Source organism: Venturia canescens, chromosome 3, assembly GCF_019457755.1.
Source record: "Venturia canescens isolate UGA chromosome 3, ASM1945775v1, whole genome shotgun sequence".
NCBI lineage: Eukaryota > Metazoa > Arthropoda > Insecta > Hymenoptera > Ichneumonidae > Venturia > Venturia canescens.
The window spans coordinates 15,093,762-15,117,600 of record NC_057423.1 but is presented as its reverse complement, the minus strand read 5'-3'; the positions used below and the strand labels follow the sequence as shown (position 1 = coordinate 15,117,600).

Genomic DNA, 23,839 nt, shown 5'->3' with positions numbered 1-23,839 from the left:
AATTATGGAAAAAATATTGCTGGGTTTTTACAATTTTCGGGTACTGAAAAACGGAAAAAATTCAAATAATTGTGAACTATTTGTCCGAATGCTAAAAAGAAACCACTGGTGTTCCGAATGCTAAAAAAAAAATTCTGAAAATTATCGCGAAAAAATGCGACGGATTTATCTACGATTCGAGACACCAATAATTCCTATTTTCCAATAGATACGCTATTACAATCCGGATCGAAAAAAAGTTCGATGGTACCACCATAATCGAAACACTGCGGACACGACCGAGGATTATTACAATATCGAGAAAATATTCACTTACTTGATTGTTGATGATGAATTTCTCCGCTTGCGATGTCTTCACTCCTCCTGTTCTACTCCTGATGTCGATGTTGCCGATCCTCGATGTTAGCCCGATGAATATGATGATGATAATGTTGATGATGATGATGATGATGATGATGATGATGATGATGATGATGATATAGTTGATGTGGTAATAGTCTTCGTTTCCTCGTCACAAAGTTTTTTATTCGAACGCAATACTTAGCGATCACACTTCATCCGCGGTAAAATGAAAACTGTAACCAACAAGTGGCAGCGTGATATGTAAAAAAGTGGGGATGAGCGAACAGCGATTGCCACCAGCGAAGCCGTGCTACGGTCACAGTGGGGGCGGGCGAACGAGCGGCTGACTAGCACAGCAATTCCGCGAAAGGGTATCAAAGACAAACTCGTTCCATCCCCTTTCTTTCGCGGTAACGCTGGGTTGCTAAAGTGTTTCTTCGGCATTCCCCACCACCGCTACAGGCATAGCTTCGCTGGTGACAACCGTTCGTTCGGCCGTTTTCTGTTGATTACAAATTATATGTCGCGCTTCATTTGTTGCATATATAGCTTTCGTTGAACAGCGGTTAGTGTGTTTTTCAGCTTTTTTTTGAGTTTTGAGAGTGCTAAAAATTTGTGACCGTCGGAACGAGAAGCATAATCATCATCATTATTCGATGCCCTCCACACGTTCTTCGAATGCGAGGAATGGAGAGTGTGGAGGGCCCCATTGGAGGAGAAGTACGGGAGCATAACTCCGGATAACATCGTCCGGATTATGCTCCTGGGCGAAGAGTCTTGGGCGGAGGTCAACCTTTTTGTCGAGGTCGTCCTCCGCCGCAAGCGGGCTTTCGTGGAGGATGGGACGCCCTGAGGAGCGCCGAGGGAGATAGAGCGCCACCCCGAAGTAATACGAAAGCGGTTCCAGGGTGGTTGAAGGAGACCGGGGGTGGGATTTTTAGCCGGTAGTTTCGTTATGGAGAGTCCGACATACAGGGGGCCTTACAAGCCCCCCCAGTGCATAAATGCATTTTCCCCAACCTCGGTATACAAATTAAAAAAAGAAGAAAAAAAATCATCATTATCATCATCATCGGGCGAACATCGAGGACAGACAACATCGACATCAGGAGTATATAAAACAGGAGGAGTGAAGACATTGCGAGCGGAGGAATTCATCATCAATAAATAATCAAGTGAATATTTTCTCGATATTGTAAAAATCCTCGGTCGTGTCCGCAGTGTTTCTATTGGTGGTACCATCAAACTTTTTTTCGATTCGGATTGCAATAGCAGCGTATCTATTGAAAAACAGGGATTATTGGGTTTCGAATCGCAGAAAAATCGTTCGCATTTTGAAGCAATATTTTTAGGATTATGTCTGTTTCGTTTCGCATCACGACTGTGGACAAATAGTCCACAATTATTAGAATTCGTTCCGTTTTTCAACACCGAAAATTGTGCATTCCAAGCAATATTTTTACGACAATTTTTCGTTTTTCTAACTCGATTGATTTTAGTAAAAAAAATGAAAAAAATCAGGTCGCGTCGGTGAACGTGAAAAGACGTGAAAAGATCATACCTCTTTAATTCATCCAATATATTCGTCATTGATGAATCAATTTCTCAAATTCCATAGAGATTCTCAATAATTTTCTGAATTTCGTTTTTCGAAACATAACTGTGAAAAAATCTTTCGCATTATTTATAGTATATTACACACCTAGGGAGGGAAAGTAGACTACTTCAAACCGCGTGCAAAATTGTCACCCGAGCCGAAGGCGAGGGTGATAAGCACGCGGTTTACCAATCTACTGAAGTACCAATCTACTGAATGAAAGGGAGTGTGATATTTCCATTTTGCATGATTGTTCATTTCTTTGCAATTTTTATTTTGAATTTTGATTGCATAATTCTTAAAATGCCCCCGGTCATTAAAAAATCTCGCGGACGAAAGTCGTCAAAAGATTTGTCATTGCGATAGCGACGTTCAGTTAAGAGGGAAATACTAAAAAATCAATCACTTCATTTTGAAGCCCCTGAAAATGTATTATCTCAAACCTATCCCGAAAGCGTAACTTCTTCCGATGGTAAATTTTCTAATTCTAATTTGTTGGACACATCTTGTTCAAATGGTTCATCGCAAACTGGGTCCATTAGCGCCGTCTCGTCAGATGTTGATAACGTACGTCATAGTTCCGAAGAATTGTCAGATCTTGATGTGCAGTCTAGTGAGAGTCTTAATTTTCAGTCGAATCGGATACAAGCAGGCAGGATAGCTTCCGTGACAATTTATCCTCGTGGTTAGTCGAAAATAGAATTAGTCAACGTGCAGAGGAGTATCTTCTTGCAATACTCAGAAAGCACTCGTGTTTTTCAAATCTTCCGAAATCCACTAAGACGCTTCTGGCTACTCCGCGCAAATCGGTTGAGCTGCACGACGTACCTCCTGGAGAATATCTTCATTTGGGATTCGAATACACGCTCATTAGTATTCTCGATTCGATTATGATAGATGAAATTCCAGCTTGCTTGGAAGAGTAGATTGGAGCACAGACGGAGGTTGTATAGATAATTCAGGCAACAATCATATATGGCCGGTCCAATGCAGAATCTCAAACGTAAAACATTCTTCTGTAGGTGCCGTGTCGCAAGTTCCATTCGAAATTATGCATCTGTTCTATCTTGGTTTAGTGAAGCGATTGATTTCGGTTTGGGTTTCTGGAAAGTTTTCGAAAAAAAGTAAACTAAGTGCCCGAGACATTGATTCCATTTCAGCAAGACTCGTATCCTTATTCGACTGGAGCCCTGAAGAATTTGCGCGTCGGCCACGTTCAATTCTTAGTTATCTTCGGTGGAAAGTCACAGAGTTCCATCAATTTTTGTTGTATACCGGACCAGTTGTTCTTTACAATATATTACCCCCCTGAGTTGTATAATCACTTTCTATTGTTGAGCAGTGCTGCGCGTGTTTTTGTTTCTACCAATCCTTCTCCTCGACAATTATCGTACTTAAGAATTGCTTTTAAACTTTTTGTAGTCCAAAACGCGCGCCTTTACGGCCGCGATTTTATTAGCTACAACGTCCACGGGTTATTGCATATTGTTGATGATGTTGAATATCTCGGCCCTGCAGAGGAATATTGCGCTTTTCCATACGAAAACGCCATGCAGAACTTTCGCCGGTGCGTCAGAAAGCCCCACTTGTCTTTGCAGCAAATCTCGAATAGAATAGCAGAACGTAATAGGATAGTTGTTTCTTCCCGTCGATCCACGAGTAGCGAACAACCTCCGATCACCCTCGATCGACATCGTGCTGGTTCGCTATACTATGCGATACTCTCGTAGACAATGTTGTTCAATTCCGCCGCTTGAAAACTCGAAATTTCGTCATCAGTTTAAAAAATCGTAACCGTTGTTGCTTGCTGAAAGATTCTAGAATATGCTTAGTCGAAAACATTGTTGTCCATCTCAATAAGATTTATCTGGTTGTCAAAATATTTGAATCCGTGGAATCATTTTTCAATGTTGGTATTCCATCGAGTGAGGTTGGGTTCTTCAAATGCCACACGCTCAGTCGAGTCGTTTCCGTGGTCGCGTTTTCCGATGTCTTTGCAAAGTGCTATGCGGTGCCTCAGCAGGACTCACTCCGTCGTCCGAACAGTAGTGATAGAGAAGTAATAGTAGAACGTACATTCATTGTTGCGCGATCCAATCCGCTTCAAATTATTAAGGGCGATTAAGGGTGGTAACGATTTTTTTTCATCGCATTTATTCGCTTATTATTCTCTCGTTTTAATTTTTAATTCGATGGCCCAAGTTCACCACGGTCGAAGAGTAACACGCGTAACCTTTCTCAATTGCAAAATTACATACCTACCTTTGAGACTTCGTTTTCAGAGAAATATTGGATAGACCTTATCGAGAATCCGTTTTACAGAAAACTGCGGTTGTTCAACACTCAACGAAACTAAGGCCAACCTTGCGATTGTGAGGTCAAAGCGCTCAGGAGTTTGAAACAGCGTCATCGAAATAGGCTCGACAGTGGGAAAAACTGGAGGTAATTGGAGAAAACGCTCTACCTAGTGATCAACCTCTGTGTCTGTGCAATGGAAGTCGTCAGCGAACCATTTCTCAGACTCATTAAGGAGGGTGGCTACCGACGATACAATGTTGCCATGCTAAACCATGTTAAATACATGAAAAATTTCAAAATGATAAGAATTTAATAAAATTTGGTGAACATATTCTTTAGGGCCAAATTTGACAATACAAATTTTTTAAGATTTTTCTTCTGTACAGTTATCACTAAATCTAATTGATCACTAAAGTTCACGTGTATAAGCATAGCGTTTCCATATATATATAGGTATACATTCCGGGTATAAGAAATCTGCTTTAATGCATAATTACTCGATAACTAAGCAGAAGAAAATTTTGAAAAAAATTGTGTCTTCGCACTTGATGTTGAAGAACATTATCACTAAATTTGATCAATTTCTTATCATTTTGACGAGTGTAGCCACCCTCCTTAAATAATATTTCAGGAAAACAGATTAACATTTTTTTTTCTTTTTTCAGAGAGGGGGGTAAACGGTTTTTTTAAAATTTTGTACATTAATTATATATAAATTTAATCAGCAAATTCATTTAAATAACAAGCAAGATTATCATTATTTCTTACAGATCGAATTTTAGTGTATTTTTAGACATTAAGATGTATGATTCGGTATGAAAGTGCAGAGTGGTGTATGTATGAATGCGTGGTTCGGATTCCACGTAAAAAGTAAGTCCTCCAATGCACGGGTGTGTAGTTTAAAATATTCGAGTTTTAGTGGGGTGGATAGACTACTGTATATTCACGGTAGCTAACCATTCCGCAAAACTTGAATTTTTCTACTACACGTCCACACACATCGTTACATTGCCGGTTCAGGTCTTGATCTAGAGACGCGGCAGCGTCTTGACGCCAAGTATTAAAAAGAAGTTTTGTAGGCAGAGCGAGTCAAGACGGCCGTGTATCTTTACTTGAGATTGGTCGATTTCCCCTGACTCGTGAAGTTGAAGTGGCCGCCATTTTTTGGAAATTAGTCGGATGAAAAAAATAACAGTGGGGCATGATAATTGAACGATCAAACTTCGCCCGCCTTCGGCGGGCGTGATTATACGAAGCGTCTCGTTCGAAGATGATAATATGTAGTAATGCTTGTCATACGTCAAACTCACAACATTTTAGCGTCTAGTAACCTTTTTTGAAAACGCTGCCTACCATGCACCTTTCGGTGTGGCCACAGCATCACTGCAGTCTCTTTTAACCTCATTTAGTTTAGAGCTTTTTTTTTTGTGAAGAGAGTTATCATTTTTTTTTCTTTTCTTCTTTTTTTTTTTTTCTTCGGGTGTTATGGGTAAACACGGGCGGGAATGGATCATCTTCGAACGAGACGCTTCGTATAATCACGATCGAACTTCGCCCGCCTTCGGCGGGCTCGTTTGGTTGTTCAATTATACTACGCGTCTCGTTCTCGATGATAATATGTAGACTTTCAGAGAGATAATAACTCTCTATTGGTTTTGTTTATTCCTGTTTTATCATATACATTATTATATAAGAATAGCCTGCGCAAATGACAATTTTTCCTTAGAAATAGGCCTGTTATAAAATCTAGCGAACACTTCTGAGCGTTCAGACCAACCAGCTGTTCTACGTATAGTATCAATATCTACACCCTTTCTGAACGCTGCACTCACAGCTGCGTGTTTTGTGCTGTAGGCGGAGAATTTTTTGGTATCAACTCCCGCTTTTTTTAACAGAGCTTTCACTCAATGGCCTAACGTTTGCGCTGACACCTATGAGGTTTAATTGAGCTAATGAACAACATCTCATTATCCTCCGGTCTTATAGTTTCGGTTCTTTTTATATACGTTAGTATAGCTGATGCTACACACAATTCTCCGACTTCTTTGAAAAACGGAAGAACTAATTCGGGTTGCATTTTTCCCGGCCCTGATGTTTTCGTAAAGTCTGAGATTTTTATCTTTATTTTTTCGCCTTCGACTTCTATATTTTTTATTCGAATCACCGCAAGGGTTTGAGTCTCTGTGCTGTCGACAAAATTAATAGAGTTGCAACTTTCTCCCCCATTTCTCTCAAGGAGGCTTTTTCCATTGAGACTTTTCTAAGAAATTGCAAAGCTTGTTCGGTATCCCAAGTACTATCATATTTTGGTCGCGGTAGTTTTTGCTTATATACGCCCTTCAAAAACCGTGAAATCATATAATCTTTCCCGAAATCTTTTCCAAGAATTAATGCGATCGCAGATCTGTCTGCGCACAAACTAGCATAGTTGGCACCTTCTTCGAATCTTTTTGATAAGAAGGCGATTATATCCCTGGTCTCAGCTTTGTATACATCATTTTGTTGACTCGCCCTGAACTCCCACAAGCGTTTCAAGGACGATTGATACTGCTTGATTGTATTTGATGATATCGAGTTTAACATTACTCCGGCCGCTTTTTCTCCGATGCCTCTCCTTTGGAACGCTTGCCTGACACACTCCCTGCCACCAACGAAAGTTTGTGTGCTAGAGGGTGTGTTATGTTCCTGCACGGAGATAATAAAAGATTTTTATTCGGCTTGAAAGTGACCGGAGCAGAAGTAAGTAAGGACAAAAATAACGGGAACCACGGTTGCGTTGTTCCGGTTGTCTGATCATTCGAAATTTTTTGTAAGCATCGCAGAATCAGCGCGAATGGCGGAAATGCGTAAAAATTCTCATTAGTCCACGGAATTGTAAACGCATCCACAGCTGTAACATCTGGCTGTGGGAATCTAGCGCAAAACCTTTTATTTTTTGTGTTCAATCGCGATGCAAATAAGTCAATCGAAAAAGGGCCGAACTTTCTATTAATTATCTTAAAATTCTTTTTTGACAGCTCCCATTCTGTGTCAATGTTTTTAACTCGCGATGCCGCGTCCGCAAAAACGTTTTGTTTTGTTGAAATATATGATGCGAAAAACCACAGTGATCGTTTTTCAGCCCATTGCCAAATTTCTCTCGTTAGTTCACTCAAGTGAGGAAATTGTACACCCCGATCGATTTATATCCGAAATTGCCGACGTATTATCTATTCGCAATAATATTTCATGATTCGATCGATTTTCTGCGAAGCTTTTTAAAGCTAGAAATGCTGCTAGGAGTTCAAGATAATTAATACAATATTTTCTTTCTATCGGACTCCAAAAACCAAATGTACTCTTGCCCTCACAGTGTGCTCCCCACCCCGTCAAAGATGCATCTGTTTCGATTTCTAGAGCAAAATTAAAAGTGCGAATAGGGCAATAACCTGAGGTGAGATTTTTCTTCCACCAACTCAGATCTTCCATGAGTCTGTCCTTGAAAAATAATGTTGTATCGCAGTTTCCGTCGTTGAGTTCAAGCGCGAGAAACTTTTGTCTTTCCAGTCTTTTACAGTATATCAATCTATAAGCTATTGCTGGCGTAGCTGCTGCCAGAGTACCGAGCAGCTTAGCGAAATCGCGTATACTATTTTTATTTTTGTTTTGAAAATTCTCGATCATGCCCTTGATACGAGTTCTCTTTTGCTCGGTCAGCTCCAGTCTAAATTTCTTTGAATCGATTATAAAACCGAGATATTTGCATCTTTGACTAGGAATAAGACAGCTTTTCTCCCAGTTTATGGTAAATCCCCGATTTACAAGGAGGTCACATGTTTTTGTGATATTCCTGGCGCATAATTTCCGAGTTCTACTCATTATGAGAATGTCGTCAATATAGATAATCAAACTAGTGCCCTGTGATCTCAACAAGCTCAGAACAGGTTTCATTATCTTTGTAAATACAAAGGGGCTCGTACAAAGGCCAAACGGCAAACAAGTAAATTGATAAAGCGTATCCTCGAATCGAAATCTAACATATTTTCTGTATTCTTGATCGATCGGGATCGCGAAAAATACGTCTTTTAAATCAATTGTGCCCATGAAATAATCTCTAGATAAGAGCCCCTTCAGTCGTCGTTTTTACTATACCCTATTTTGAATTGAATTTTCATTTTTCTGAATTAAACGTTCATTTAAATGGAATAGAAAGCTTAATAAAATCGCTGCTAGCACAGGCCTATGAAGAGTTTATTTATAGAAATTATTTTAAACACTTATTAGTTTGAAAAACCATGCATGCCAAGTTTTTGTTCAAAAGCTTGAGTTTTTTTTCTAAATTTGTAATCCAAATAATGAAAAACAAACATCACTTGGCTTGATTAAATTGATATGATTATATTTTTTCAAAGAAACAGAATAAATAATAATTAGAGGGAAAAATCTAATAAATATTATTATAAACAAGGTTGCACTTTTTAATACTTGGCGTAATTTTTTACTTATAAAAAGTTTTTTATGGGGATTTTCTTCTACCTCTCGTATTTCAATCCCCATCATCTTTAGTTCCTCGATCACTTCCATCAGACTTTGTTGGAAACTGTGAATTGTTGTTCTCGAAGATCCGGGCGTTGAAACAATTTCCGAACTGCTGAACGTTTATGAGTTCACGTGTGATTTGGTCATTTCATGCAAGTTGTCAAAAAATATATGTTGTCTTTGAAAAGAAAAAAACAAACTCGTGTAGCAATTGTCGAACAAAATTTGCAAAACTTTAATCCAATAACAATACACTTAACAGTAGTTTTGATTTTGTACTCTCTCATTCTCAAGGGCTTTCTCTCGATCAACACGATGTGTATTAAATAAGGTCTTGAACGACTCTGTCGCCATCGTTTGCGAGTTCAACGTTTTATTGAGAAACTTACGACTAAAAAAGAAAAATAAAAAAATATATTTTTTTATGTTTTTAATACTTCGATTTTTTTTAAATTTCAATCAGAGCTCAACGTATCACTGAGAAACTTATAACGAAAAAAGAAAAAAAGAAAAAATATTTTTTGTTGTTTTTAAAGTTTAGATTTTTTTAAATTTCAATCAAGAGCTCGAGGAGGAAAAGGAGGAGAATCGCGAAGTAATTTTCTTCGTGTACTCGTGAAGTCACAGCCTAAACTTATTTATTTGCCATACGTAATTGCTCGTCACGAGTTCGTGGCAAAATCTCAACTAGAGAGCTTTTAATGAAAATAGCGATGAAGACGCGGCGTTATGTACTTGACCGACGGATAAAACAAAAATAATGAGTTGAAAAAATAATACTTTTTATGTGAAAAAGTATATAAGTTGAGTTCTTTTTTTTTAACTTTCTCAACTTTTATCTGCATTGTCTTTTGTTTTCTCTCAACTGCAAAAATAGCTGTCGCTCGACGACAGTTAGTAATTCGAAATTTTCGATCTTTGGAAGAATAGATTTTTTAAATTTATTGTGTAGCGACTGCGGGGTCCTATGCGGCAAGAACTGAAAAAAAATGAAAAGTGCCATTTTTAAATTGGAATTAGAAGGAGAGATGAATAAATCTGTTCGCTATTTGCGCTAATTTCGCAACTTACCCAGTCATCGATCATCTTGCGCCACACAACTAATCCCTTCGCTTTGTCGACTTTGCGTTTCTTGAGCAAATATTTTAGCATTACTTCTTGGTCGCGGAGGGTGAACGGGCCGCCTCTCTCACTGTAATTGAAATTTTACAGATTAAGCATCACAAAATTCACCCAAGCCATAAAATTATTCCGATTCACCAAAACTTTGCTAGTAACAAAATTTTAGTGAGTTTACTCACTACTCACTCAGGTTTTCGTTCTCCCTTATCAACTATCAAAGTGGCACGCCATTTCCTAACTCTTGATCTCCTGAAATATAATCAACAGCATTGTTACATTATTTATGCATAATTTATCGAAGAATCATCTCATATTGGTTTGAATATATATTTCTTTAAATTCGATTATTTTTTAAATTCACATATATTCATTTTCATGGAAAAATATATCACGAAAATCTTAGTTACATCAGTTTTTTTCTGGATCGTGTTTCATTCCACGCATCGTCGTCGTCGGCGTCAAGCTCATGACGGTGATGATTTCGAATGCTGCTCGGGCCAGCTTCGCTCTCAGTTTACTTAAACTGTCTCCTCGTCCGATTCTTTTCAGAGGTTTTCTTTTTGCTCTGTGAGTAGTTCATATGTTGTCCATGTTTATTGTTATGTCTTTGGTTCCTTGTTTCCTCCTTTTCCTCGTCATCTTCGTCATCCGATGTTCTAGCTAGGCGTTCTTTTTTTCTTGTGCGCTCGTTCGGGGTGGTTTCATTGTTACTTGAAATACCGCACACAAGTTTTCGTTTCGATGGTTTTCTTAGATTTTCAGGCCGCTTAGTTGCACTTTTAAAGCCGCTGTAGTAGACGTTCACAACTTTTGATTGGTTAGGAAGCGAAACACTGCTGCTGACTGATAACTGCGGAGACACCGTGACTGTATCATCACGACTTCCTCCCAATTTTATTGATATTTTGGAATGTGGACTATCAAAACTACCTGTAAAGTCAACAATTGGTTCTTCCTTTATGTGAACGAGCTCTGGATCCACGTTTTCCACGTCATTCAGGTTAGCATCTTCGGTGCGAGTTGAGTTGGTTTTCCTTGAACAAGTTTGTAATGATCTTTGTTGTTCTTGTCGACTCTCTACATTGCTTTTTAAAGCCAGTTTTTTCGTCTCTCTCTCAAGTGCCGCTATCTTTGGTTTGACTTCCAATTCACATTTCACATTGCACAGCCGTTTTTCGTGACTCGACGTATCTTTGGCCGCATCACTGCCTGCCAAAGTTGGTTGGTAGATTTCAAAGTCTGACTCGTCCGCATAATTCTCCATCATAGGTATCGACTCTTCTTTTGACAGGGCTGTATACGTGGTCTCGTTAGTTGCATGTGATGTTAAATTGTCCTTGATATCGGTTATTAGTCGAGTAGTGGTTTCTGAATTGTTTGAAATGTCTTCTCAGTGCTGATCGCTATTCCTGGAAGTAACGTTGTACCTGTCCATGGACCATCAGCCATACAAAAAATGTTCTATGGTGTAATCGTCGTCAGGATCGTGTGCGCTTAACCGTTAAAGCAATGAATATTACTGCAAATTTCAAAAAGTATATGGAATTTTTATGAAACTAATGAAAAGAAGCAAAGGGAAATTTTCTATGCATACCTAAATTTGTGTGGTTCAACAATCATTTCTGCCATCAGACATGCGATAATGAACTCTGCATCGTAGATGTCGGCTTTTGGGTGGCAATTATACATATATGGTTCCCGCGATGTGAATTTTACTAAATGTTCGTTCTCATCTGTAATATCTCCGCTGAAATGCTGGAAAACAAGAATAAACAAAATAAAGAAAATATTTTATGAAAAACTCAGTATTCTGCCAAATGACGAGGGAAAACAAAATGAAATTACCTTTATTACGTCTTATAGAAACGCACGCTTTTCATCCTTCGGATCAACTAGAATCTCATTGGCCGGTTGTTAAAACGCAAAAAAAATTCATTTTGTAACGATAGAGAAATCGAGAAATAGATTTGCACCGAGAAACTAGGTTTTATATAAGACGTAATAAAGGTAATTTCTTTTTGTTTTCAGAATACTGAATTTTCATAAAATATTTTCTTTATTTTGTTTATTCTTGTTTTCCAGCATTTCAGCGGAGATATTACAGATGAGAACGAACATTTAGTAAAATTCACATCGCGGGAACCATATATGTATAATTGCCACCCAAAAGCCGACATCTACGATGCAGAGTTCATTATCGCATGTCTGATGGCAGAAATGATTGTTGAACCACACAAATTTAGGTATGCATAGAAAATTTCCCTTTGCTTCTTTTCATTAGTTTCATAAAAATTCCATATACTTTTTGAAATTTGCAGTAATATTCATTGCTTTAACGGTTAAGCGCACACGATCCTGACGACGATTACACCATAGAACATTTTTTGTATGGCTGATGATCCATGGACAGGTACAACGTTACTTCCAGGAATAGCGATCAGCACTGTGAAGACATTTCAAACAATTCAGAAACCACTACTCGACTAATAACCGATATCAAGGACAATTTAACATCACATGCAACTAACGAGACCACGTATACAGCCCTGTCAAAAGAAGAGTCGATACCTATGATGGAGAATTATGCGGACGAGTCAGACTTTGAAATCTACCAACCAACTTTGGCAGGCAGTGATGCGGCCAAAGATACGTCGAGTCACGAAAAACGGCTGTGCAATGTGAAATGTGAATTGGAAGTCAAACCAAAGATAGCGGCACTTGAGAGAGAGACGAAAAAACTGGCTTTAAAAAGCAATGTAGAGAGTCGACAAGAACAACAAAGATCATTACAAACTTGTTCAAGGAAAACCAACTCAACTCGCACCGAAGATGCTAACCTGAATGACGTGGAAAACGTGGATCCAGAGCTCGTTCACATAAAGGAAGAACCAATTGTTGACTTTACAGGCAGTTTTGATAGTCCACATTCCAAAATATCAATAAAATTGGGAGGAAGTCGTGATGATACAGTCACGGTGTCTCCGCAGTTATCAGTCAGCAGCAGTGTTTCGCTTCCTAACCAATCAAAAGTTGTGAACGTCTACTACAGCGGCTTTAAAAGTGCAACTAAGCGGCCTGAAAATCTAAGAAAACCATCGAAACGAAAACTTGTGTGCGGTATTTCAAGTAACAATGAAACCACCCCGAACGAGCGCACAAGAAAAAAAGAACGCCTAGCTAGAACATCGGATGACGAAGATGACGAGGAAAAGGAGGAAACAAGGAACCAAAGACATAACAATAAACATGGACAACATATGAACTACTCACAGAGCAAAAAGAAAACCTCTGAAAAGAATCGGACGAGGAGACAGTTTAAGTAAACTGAGAGCGAAGCTGGCCCGAGCAGCATTCGAAATCATCACCGTCATGAGCTTGACGCTGTCACGTCCGGAGGGGCGTGAAGGAAAGGTTCGGGTGTTTGAGCGTCGAGCGGCAAACGCTATGTCCCATAGACTTTTCCATTCAGCATGTATACGCAGAGCGTTATTATATAGATATACTCGTTCGAGTATCGTGGGCGCACGCTGAGAGACCTCGAGAAGTCTTGCTTTTGTCTAGTTGCGATTGAGGAAAGGTATTAAAAGTCGTGGACAAAGAGATCTAGGATTCCTTATACACTCTTTAATGAAAATAGATTTTTAGTAAAATACAGTAGTAGAACATGATAGAGAGATCTAGGATTCTCTATATGTTCGTGATACAACGTAAGGTGTTAGTAAAGTACAATCGTAGAATATGATAGAGGGATCTAGGATTCTCTATGTATTCTGGATATTGCGTAAGTTACAATAAGTGATACGATTCGGTACGATACGTGGTACGTTACCGGAGAGGTGTCTTCAACTCGTCGATGCGCGGTCGTTATTAGATTTCGCGATCGGTCGTAAATATTTGAAGTCACTAGTCGAGGCGATTGGAGGAATGTTTAAAGTCTCGAATCGGAGCAAAAATACCTTAACACCTTCGTTGCTGGAGTCGACTCGCTCTCTTCTACGGAAGACCTGGAGTTCGTCCAGAGGTTAAGTATAAGACGGCTAACCGAATGACAACCGAACTACTGCGAACAGTATAAACGCGACTCTAGGTACGGAACGGAATGCAAGTTGTACCGCAAATCTTGGCCTTTTTATAGGGCTAGATTTGGGTCAAATAGGTGGGGTTTGTTATCGTTACCTTGGGCACAAGTGTTCAGAGTTCTATTTTTCGGTCCTTATAAGGAAAAAAACATCTGTGTAATCAATCGATGAATCCCCGAAATTTAGGGCAGTAGTGCTCGGATGGGAGTTTCGTAAAGCCCAGAATACTTGCGTCAGGCACGTGTTCTTGGTAATGATATGTCTATGCGTTATATTCGGTGTTTTGATTAGGTGATATGCGTACTTAGTTCGAGTTTGTGTTAGTTAAGTTGTAACAGAAAAATAAAATAATAAAAATTTAACGTCGGTTGTGACAACGCCGACGACGACGATGCGTGGAATGAAACACGATCCAGAAAAAAACTGATGTAACTAAGATTTTCGTGATATATTTTTCCATGAAAATGAATATATGTGAATTTAAAAAATAATCGAATTTAAAGAAATATATATTCAAACCAATATGAGATGATTCTTCGATAAATTATGCATAAATAATGTAACAATGCTGTTGATTATATTTCAGGAGATCAAGAGTTAGGAAATGGCGTGCCACTTTGATAGTTGATAAGGGAGAACGAAAACCTGAGTGAGTAGTGAGTAAACTCACTAAAATTTTGTTACTAGCAAAGTTTTGGTGAATCGGAATAATTTTATGGCTTGGGTGAATTTTGTGATGCTTAATCTGTAAAATTTCAATTACAGTGAGAGAGGCGGCCCGTTCACCCTCCGCGACCAAGAAGTAATGCTAAAATATTTGCTCAAGAAACGCAAAGTCGACAAAGCGAAGGGATTAGTTGTGTGGCGCAAGATGATCGATGACTGGGTAAGTTGCGAAATTAGCGCAAATAGCGAACAGATTTATTCATCTCTCCTTCTAATTCCAATTTAAAAATGGCACTTTTCATTTTTTTTCAGTTCTTGCCGCATAGGACCCCGCAGTCGCTACACAATAAATTTAAAAAATCTATTCTTCCAAAGATCGAAAATTTCGAATTACTAACTGTCGTCGAGCGACAGCTATTTTTGCAGTTGAGAGAAAACAAAAGACAATGCAGATAAAAGTTGAGAAAGTTAAAAAAAAAGAACTCAACTTATATACTTTTTCACATAAAAAGTATTATTTTTTCAACTCATTATTTTTGTTTTATCCGTCGGTCAAGTACATAACGCCGCGTCTTCATCGCTATTTTCATTAAAAGCTCTCTAGTTGAGATTTTGCCACGAACTCGTGACGAGCAATTACGTATGGCAAATAAATAAGTTTAGGCTGTGACTTCACGAGTACACGAAGAAAATTACTTCGCGATTCTCCTCCTTTTCCTCCTCGAGCTCTTGATTGAAATTTAAAAAAATCTAAACTTTAAAAACAACAAAAAATATTTTTTCTTTTTTTCTTTTTTCGTTATAAGTTTCTCAGTGATACGTTGAGCTCTGATTGAAATTTAAAAAAAATCGAAGTATTAAAAACATAAAAAAATATATTTTTTTATTTTTCTTTTTTAGTCGTAAGTTTCTCAATAAAACGTTGAACTCGCAAACGATGGCGACAGAGTCGTTCAAGACCTTATTTAATACACATCGTGTTGATCGAGAGAAAGCCCTTGAGAATGAGAGAGTACAAAATCAAAACTACTGTTAAGTGTATTGTTATTGGATTAAAGTTTTGCAAATTTTGTTCGACAATTGCTACACGAGTTTGTTTTTTTCTTTTCAAAGACAACATATATTTTTTGACAACTTGCATGAAATGACCAAATCACACGTGAACTCATAAACGTTCAGCAGTTCGGAAATTGTTTCAACGCCCGGATCTTCGAGAACAACAATTCACAGTTTCCAACAAAGTCTGATGGAAGTGATCGAGGAACTAAAGATGATGGGGATTGAAATACGAGAGGTAGAAGAAAATCCCCATAAAAAACTTTTTATAAGTAAAAAATTACGCCAAGTATTAAAAAGTGCAACCTTGTTTATAATAATATTTATTAGATTTTTCCCTCTAATTATTATTTATTCTGTTTCTTTGGAAAAATATAATCATATCAATTTCATCAAGCCAAGTGATGTTTGTTTTTTATTATTTGGATTACAAATTTAGAGAAAAAACTCAAGTTTTTGAACAAAAACTTGGCATGCATGGTTTTTCAAAATGTACTTAAATGAACAATGCACACCAATATTCAAATTTTTGCTATTTTACGTTCTTCTTGTTTTTCTAGCTTCTCCCAATCCTCTCGTTGTTCAAAATAGACCTAAGTATACACCCAAGTAAACCATGTACACTGGTTTCTCGAATTTGGCTATTTTACATTCTTCTTGTTGCTCTTGCTCCTTCCAATCCAAATAAGTTCGGTAAGGATGCTTTCCATTACCCTGTATCGGAGGCAAATTGAAAGAAACTTTAATTCAATTACATATATAGGTACACGTATATACATGCATTTAACCTCGTGTCTGTGATTTTTTAAATCTAAGGACTAAATAGTACGCCGATTAAAAAAAGTTTATTAGTTTTTTTGGATATTCAAACCTCTGCTTATATTTGAAGGGAGTTTTTTTTTTATCATATAATATTTGGTTACTTTCGTTTTTACTATACTATATTTTGAATTTAACTTTCATTTTTCTGAATTAAACGTTCATTTAAATGGAATAGAAAGCTTAATAAAATCGCTGCTAGCACAGGCTTATGAAGAGTTTATTTATAGAAATTATTTTGAACACCTATTAGTTTGAAAAACCATGCACGCCAAGTTTTTGTTCAAAAGCTTGAGTTTTTTTTCTAAATTTGTAATCCAAATAATAAAAAACAAACATCACTTAGCTTGATTAAATTGATATGATTATATTTTTCCAAAGAAACAGAATAAATAATTCGAGGGAAAAATCTAATAAATATTATTATAAACAAGGTTGCACTTTTTAATACTTGGCGTAATTTTTTTACTTTTAAAAAATTTTTTATGGGGATTCTTTTTATTTGAACATGTTTGTTTTATAAAATTTTATAGGACAATAACTGGATGAAGTATGCATTCAGTATTTACCACAAAAAAAGATTGATCGATGAAAAGAATATTAATAGATCATAAATTGGTAACTACTACATGGTACTTACCAACGAACCCACTTCTTCTTCTTCTCTTCCTGAATGGCTATCTCCCACTGAGGGCATGTGCCACGTCTGATTGGTTAGTTGGTTGGGATGAGTGGAGTGGCTAACGGGGTAGACTACAGGGCGGAGCGGGAGTTTTTTAAAAAAAGAAAAGAAAAAAAAGAGATCGTACCTGTTCCCCATGTAATAACAGAAATTGCTGAATTTATATTGCTTTCATCAGCATAATATATAATAGATTATTGAAAGAACCGTAGAAGTCCGATAACCTCTAGATGCTAACATCTCTCACATCTGCCTAGTCCTTCCTTTTCCCCCTTCCTTATTCTTTCCCTTCATTATTTAGCTCCCCTTGATCTTCCTCTCTTTCTCTTAATTCCTGTTCCCTTACATTGAACAATTTCCTTCCTTATACCCCTCTTCCCTCCTTCCTCTCTTTGGGAGTAAATTTTAGTATAGTGGGAACACCTAGCATACTGAGTAAGTATTAGATAGAGATACCATTGTAAATAAAAAAATCGCATATAATCCTTAAGGAGGCTCCAGAATTAGACAAGAAAAAATTTATAAGGTCCGTTCCCGGATTTATTTCCAGCTTCCTCAAAACCGGAGATAATTTCTGTCTTGATTGTTGGAAGAGGTGGCAGTATCAAAACAAGTGGTTGATCGAACAAGAATAGTATCCACACTCGCAAGAGGCATCGTCAATAATCCCTTTCTTATGGAGGTGATAGGGAATCAGAGTATGGCCCGATTTGATTCTGTTTATCATCGTGATGTATCTTCTGCTCATGAGAGAGGAGTGAAACCAGGGTTTACCGGAAAACTGACCTGCCAATCTACAATAGTTGGAACCCTTGAAATTACTGGAAGAAGATATATGCAGTATGGCTGAAGAAATTAGATCCTGTTTGAAGATCGAATTAAGATCAGACCATTCGCATTTATTGAAAGAAGGTGAAATCAGCAATGACCTGGCGTGATTTGCAGCCCTGTCTACAAATTCGTTGCCTCTAATGTCTAGGTGGGCCGGGATCCAAATTATAGAGGATTTTTTCCCTTTCAATTTCCACTGAAGGGCCAAGTGTTTGATTTTTTGAACCAAGGGATCGCCTTTAAGGGAGGGTGATTGGCCACCTAAAGATAGAATAGCAGATAAGGAATCGGATAAAATAGTAATTTCGGATATTTCCTCTCTTTCGAGGATTGAGTAGCTCTGGAGAATTGCAGTTAACTCCGCTGCGAAAATAGAGGAAAAATCATTTATCCGATGATGGCTGACCAACTGCAGGGAAGGGCAGTAAAAAGCAGCACCTATACTATCCGGGTTTAGTGTCTTTGAGCCATCAGCGTAAACTAGAGTAGAGCTGGGATAAGCTGGGAGGATCAGTTGCTTAAAAACTTCATTGGGGGGAGTGCCAGTTTTATTAGATTGAATCTCCATACCTAAGGAGATATTTGTTTGGATCCAGGACGCTAGAGATTCCGTTGGAAAAAGAAATTCCGGCGGAACGTTTCGTCTATTAATGTTCTGTAATATAGTTCTTTATTTTTATCCCATAAGTTAAAGATAGCCGGGAGTCTCCCTAGTTTATTTTTTATGACTTATGTTGCGAGATAAGTTTCCAACTAGTTTCAAACGAGGTGTAATAATATTATTAGAGTCTGAAAAGTTTTTTGCGAGTAAACGTTTAATTAAGTAGCTCATTGCGTTCAGAGGAGGTTCGCCCGCTAGATGTAAGAGAACGTTTGTTGGAGTGGTACTTATAGTTCCTAAACAAATTCTTAAAGCCGCAAATTGAGACCTATCAACTGAAAGTAGGGCCGAATGGGAGGAATCATTATATAGTTGGGAACCCCAATCGAGAGTTGCCCGAATGAGGGATTTGTAAATTAATAATAGGGTTGCGGGGTGAGCTCCCCAGGATAGACCGGCAATGGCTTTCAATATTTTTGTAGATGATCTAGTTCTTTGATTGATAAAGTTTACGTGTTGTCTCCACGAAAGTTTTCGGACTAGCCACACTCCCAAGTATTTGGCAGCGCGTTGGAATTATGAATCGTAAGATTATTCAAGCGTATTGAAGGAGGGATGGGGGGTAGAATTTTCTTTGTGAAGATTACCAATTAGGATTTTTGCTCTGAAACTTTTAGTCCTAGCTGTAGAAACCACTCGTTTAGCGAAGATAAAGACGAAGAAACCTCCGAGAGAGAATTGATCAAAGATCTGTTGGAAGAATAAATCACGATATCATCGGCAAAGGCTAGGAGCTTGGTATTTGGCCCTATATGGTTTAATATTTCATATATTTATATAGGTTGAATAATAAAGGACTCAAGACAGAGCCCTGAGGGAGACCCTTGTGAGCAACAATTGGACCTAACGAGAGATTTTTAACCGAGGGGAATATCTTGCGTCTCGTAATTATATTCTCAATAAAGGTTATAATCATAAACGGGAGCTTTAGAGTGTAAAGAGTACGAATGAGATGTTCGACGTTCACGTTGTCATAAGCGCCTTCAATATCTATGAAAAGTGCTGACAGAAATTGTTTTCTGATAAAGTTAATGTTAATATCCAGCACTAATGTAGTGATGCTATCCATGCATGACTTTCTCTTTCTGAAGCCAAAGAATTGATTCGGGAGGATTTTATTCGTTTCTGACCAACGTTGGAGTCTCGTGTTAATGATACTTTCCATTATTTTAAGAACGACAGAGGAGATGGAAATTGGGCGAAATTTAGTAAAGTTGGTTTTTGGTATTAAGCAAACGTAGTATTCCGACCATTGGGGTGGAATAGTTCCTTGGCGAAGAAATTCATTGAAGATATTTATGAATATCACTTTGACTGAGGGGGGAAGATTTAAGAGGACCTCGTTAGTAATGAGGTCCGTTCCTGGGGCTGAAGTTTTAGTTTTTTTTTTTTATTTTAAGTAGAGCAAAATCAAGTTCAGGAAGAGTGATTTGGCAAGATAACTCTGAGAATTGTAGGGAGTGACGTTCCGGACAAGGCTCGAGAAAAGGAGTAGAGGGAGATGAAGAGGTTATTTCATTGATAGCTTCTATTATGTTGGGGTCATTTTTCGAAAAGTTTGGGCAAGAGTTGTCAGAGTTATATCTCTGTTTGAACGCCTTGATTATTGACCATGTTTTTTTCACGTCTAGTTGAAGATTGATAGAGGAGCAAAAGGATTTGTAGCTTTTGGATTTCTCTTTGGTCAGAATTTTTTTTGCATTATGGCATGCCTCCAAATACTTGGCGTATGAAGTCTCGGATGGGTGGAAGAGGTAGTTTTTTTGACAGGATCTTCTATAGTTTATCGCTTCGGAGCAAATCGGAGACCACCATGGTGCTTTATAGTCCGCTTTTTCTGCAGGCGCTTTGGCTCCCGCTTTTATCAAGCAATCTTTAATTAGGTAAATCAATTGGTCATATTGCAGGAGAGAGTTAGACAATTGAGAAATCTCCAGGAGAGAGGGGGATTCCTTTAATAGCGAACGGAATGAGATCTAGTCAATTATATTGAATGAAAATCTGGGCCGGGCTTTCTCAAAATGGAAAGAGGAGTCTGAGATGGAAATTAGAATTTGTAGGTGGTCACTTCCCATAGCGTCGTCAGAAATGGACCAAGTAACGCTTGTTAACATTTCAGGAGAGAGTAGAGTTAAATCCGGGGTACTCTTAATAAGTGGGTCGACGTGGATCCTGGTCGAAGAGCCATCATTGATAATAGATAATGGGGAGGATTCCAGAGCCTCTACGAGCGACGTCCCGTATGGTTCCACAAATCACTGCCCCAATCGCAATGTTTTGCATTGAAATCTCCGCAAATAAGTAAATTCTGATACTCATCCGACAATTGATTGAATAAATTTGTTCAGTGACTGCAGGAAACATAATTATTAGGGGGGTTATAAATATTTAGGAAGTGGAATTTTTTTTGATCAATGAAAAAGGCGATAAAAACGTATTCGAATTTACTATTGCACTTTAAGTTGTGTATTTGGTGAAAGGGTATATTGTTTCTTAGTAGGGTAGCCACACCACCACCAGCGTTAGAGACTCTGTCTTGCCGAATAGTGTTGTATTTAGGAATAGCAAAAGGGCTGTTTTGCTTGAGCCATGTCTCCTGTAAGGCTAGTATATCGATCTTATTTTGGGAGAGAAAGTTTTTCAGGTCATTGATTTTGGATATTATGCTTCTGCAATTCCATTGAGCCAGCAAAGGGGATTTAGGGCCCATGGCCATTATTTAAGAGAGGTGAGGAATTGCTCTCCCATAGCAACGATGCTGTCTATAATATCGTGAGATTCAGGAAACTTGAGGAGGATGATATATTGATAGTATGATTGAACATAGCCATGAACCTTGAGATCTCTGAATGTACGATATCCTAGATATTTATGACTTGAGGTGTGAATTCTGAAGCGCTTTGAACCGAAGCGTCCTCGAGATCCTCTTGATCCGAGTTTTGGTTTATTTGATCAATTTGTGATTGGGATTCTTCTACTTGAGTTGAAAGAAAACAAACAGAATTCAAATTGGAAAGAGAGCATTTTCAGGGGAGTTAAGGTGATCTATCACTTGCGTGGTGCTTGCGTGAGTGCGAGAGAGATGGCTGCAAAATGGTTACACGTTTTACTCGAACATCCTTGACTTTTTGAGAAAAATAAAAGTTACACCTTGTTCTCTAATAAAATGAGAATAGCGTGTAACTCATATTTTCTTTCAAATATCAACCTACTCGGAATAAAACGTGCAGCAGGATTTTTACCGACTGAACAACTGATAGATCACGTTAAATTGAGTCCGAGGGAGCGCTGTCGACATGCCCAAGTTGCAATGATTTGGGCTTAGTTGACTATGATTTTTATGTATTATTTTATTTTTTAAAGAGCTATTTCCACTTGGAGTGAGACCTATGGAAGGATGGTGAGAGGAGCTCCAATTCTGACTATTTAGATTTTTCTGAGCTGTAGCAGAAACCAAGGGATTGATAGATTCAGACCTTGAGGACGGGTAGTTGGACTTCAATGCGGGGAAATCTCTTTGAATATCGAAATGTTTGGGAAGCTAGGTTTGCCTCTTCGCGCTCTGACACCTGGCGCTTAGCTTCTTTAAAGGATAGTTTGTTAGCGAATTTATAATCGCTGATTTTTTTGTATGCCTGGAACGCCGGGCATTGCTTGAAAAGTGGAGAGTGATCTTGTAGGCAATTACGGCAGAAGAATTTTGTTTCCTGCATTCTGACAAATTGTGGGAACCTGAGCACTTAGTGCATCTTTCAGATTTAGATCTACACTGCTCCTTGGTGTGACCAAAAATAAAGCAGTTGAAGCATATTTTTGGATATGGAATAAAAGGGACGACTTTTCTTTTGACGAACCATATGGAAATCCATTTAGGCAGTTCAGGACCTTCAAAGTAGATTTTTAAAGAATTAATTGGGATACGGGGTGGAGAGGAGGCCGGGGAGGACTGAAAGTCTATCTCATCCACTTTTTTTGTAAGGCGTTCAATATGCGCCACTTTTATTTCCGGAGGAAAGACCTTTAATCCCTCCTCAATTTCTTCCACAGAGAGATCCAGATCAATTCCTCTAATTAATCCGGGAGACGAAATTCTATGATCTGGGATAAATGCGATCCAGTTGGGGTTAATCTTCTTAATTTCCGAAGTAATCAGCAAATTAGCAGATGCGTGATCAGCAAAAACCAAATTGATACGATCCTTCCTCGACGGTCTGATTTCTAGCAAATCGTTATTGAATTTATTAAAGGATTTTCCAATTCTCATACGGTGAAGATTTCCTAGATTGGCACCAGGAGTGGTGTCCATTACCTGGACGAGAAAAGGAGCAGCTGAGTCCGAGTGATATCGGTTATTAATTTGTCTGTAAATATTGTCCGAAACCTGGGGAACGTTTAAAGCTGGCCTTTTGAAGCCTGTATCACCAGGGGCGGAAGCAGGGTTATCAGGTGACAAGGACGATTCACCATCTCTTTTTTTTCGATTAGAAGGGGACGACATAGCGGAAAGATTGTTATGAATGCCTGAGGCTTCTCAGAAGAGCGGTCGAAGGCCGAAAGAAAGGGATTATTAACTGCGACAAATCTTTTATGCTGCCAGAAAGGGCCAAATACCTCGTCGGAATAATTATATGTGAAAAGCTGGAGATAGGCCAAGATTGGATAGTTAATCCCAAGCAAGTCACTGTGATGTGCACCGGCTTATGCGTGAGATGCGACTTTTTCTATAATAAGTGGCTGATGCCAATATTATTGAAATTGAGGTATGGATATATGCCTTCTGATGAGAGTGACCCAATATAAAAACTAGATCGGGGACTCCGTAGAGCGAGTTAATCCCCTGTGTTTACTTTTATTATTACGAAAATATTCTTGATCTGTAACTGTTGTTCCTTCCTTCAAGGACACAATATATGTTGTGAAAAGGATTGTAAATGTATGGATCACCGATAGAACGTTAATAATTCCGAGGGATTATTTTGCTTTCTTCGACTATTCTCCCCTCTCTGATCCGTCATACCTCCCCCCCCCCCCCCTCCTTCAGAGAAAACTCTCAAAGGAAGGAAAGAGAAAGAAAAAGGGATAAAAAAAAAACACCAAGAAGAAAGAACAGAAAAACCAAAAGAAAAGCACCGAAAAGAAAGGAGAGGAAAAAGAATTAACGAAAATGC

The 23,839-nt window shown here is 38.3% G+C and overlaps 1 protein-coding gene across 1 annotated transcript; it reads right to left on the bottom strand.

Moving 5' to 3' along the window:
* Nucleotides 1–5,598: 5,598 nt before the first annotated feature.
* LOC122407937 (uncharacterized) lies at nt 5,599–17,390 on the bottom strand. Its single transcript, XM_043414430.1, has 2 exons — nt 17,138–17,390; nt 5,599–6,922 (listed from the first exon to the last, which is right to left on the bottom strand). Exons 1-2 carry the CDS (start codon nt 17,315–17,317, stop codon nt 6,398–6,400), a joined length of 705 nt encoding a protein of 234 aa, XP_043270365.1. The 5' UTR covers nt 17,318–17,390; the 3' UTR covers nt 5,599–6,397.
* Nucleotides 17,391–23,839: the final 6,449 nt, after the last annotated feature.

Bases quoted from the DNA above. Each gene is read 5' to 3' on its own strand.
- LOC122407937 (XM_043414430.1), bottom strand. From the start codon at position 17,317: ATGGGGAACAGGTACGATCTCTTTTTTTTCTTTTCTTTTTTTAAAAAA. The intron at 6,923-17,137 runs GTAAGTACCATG...ATCTCCGTGCAG, and splicing joins AAGAAGAAGTGGGTTCGTTG to GAACATAACACACCCTCTAG.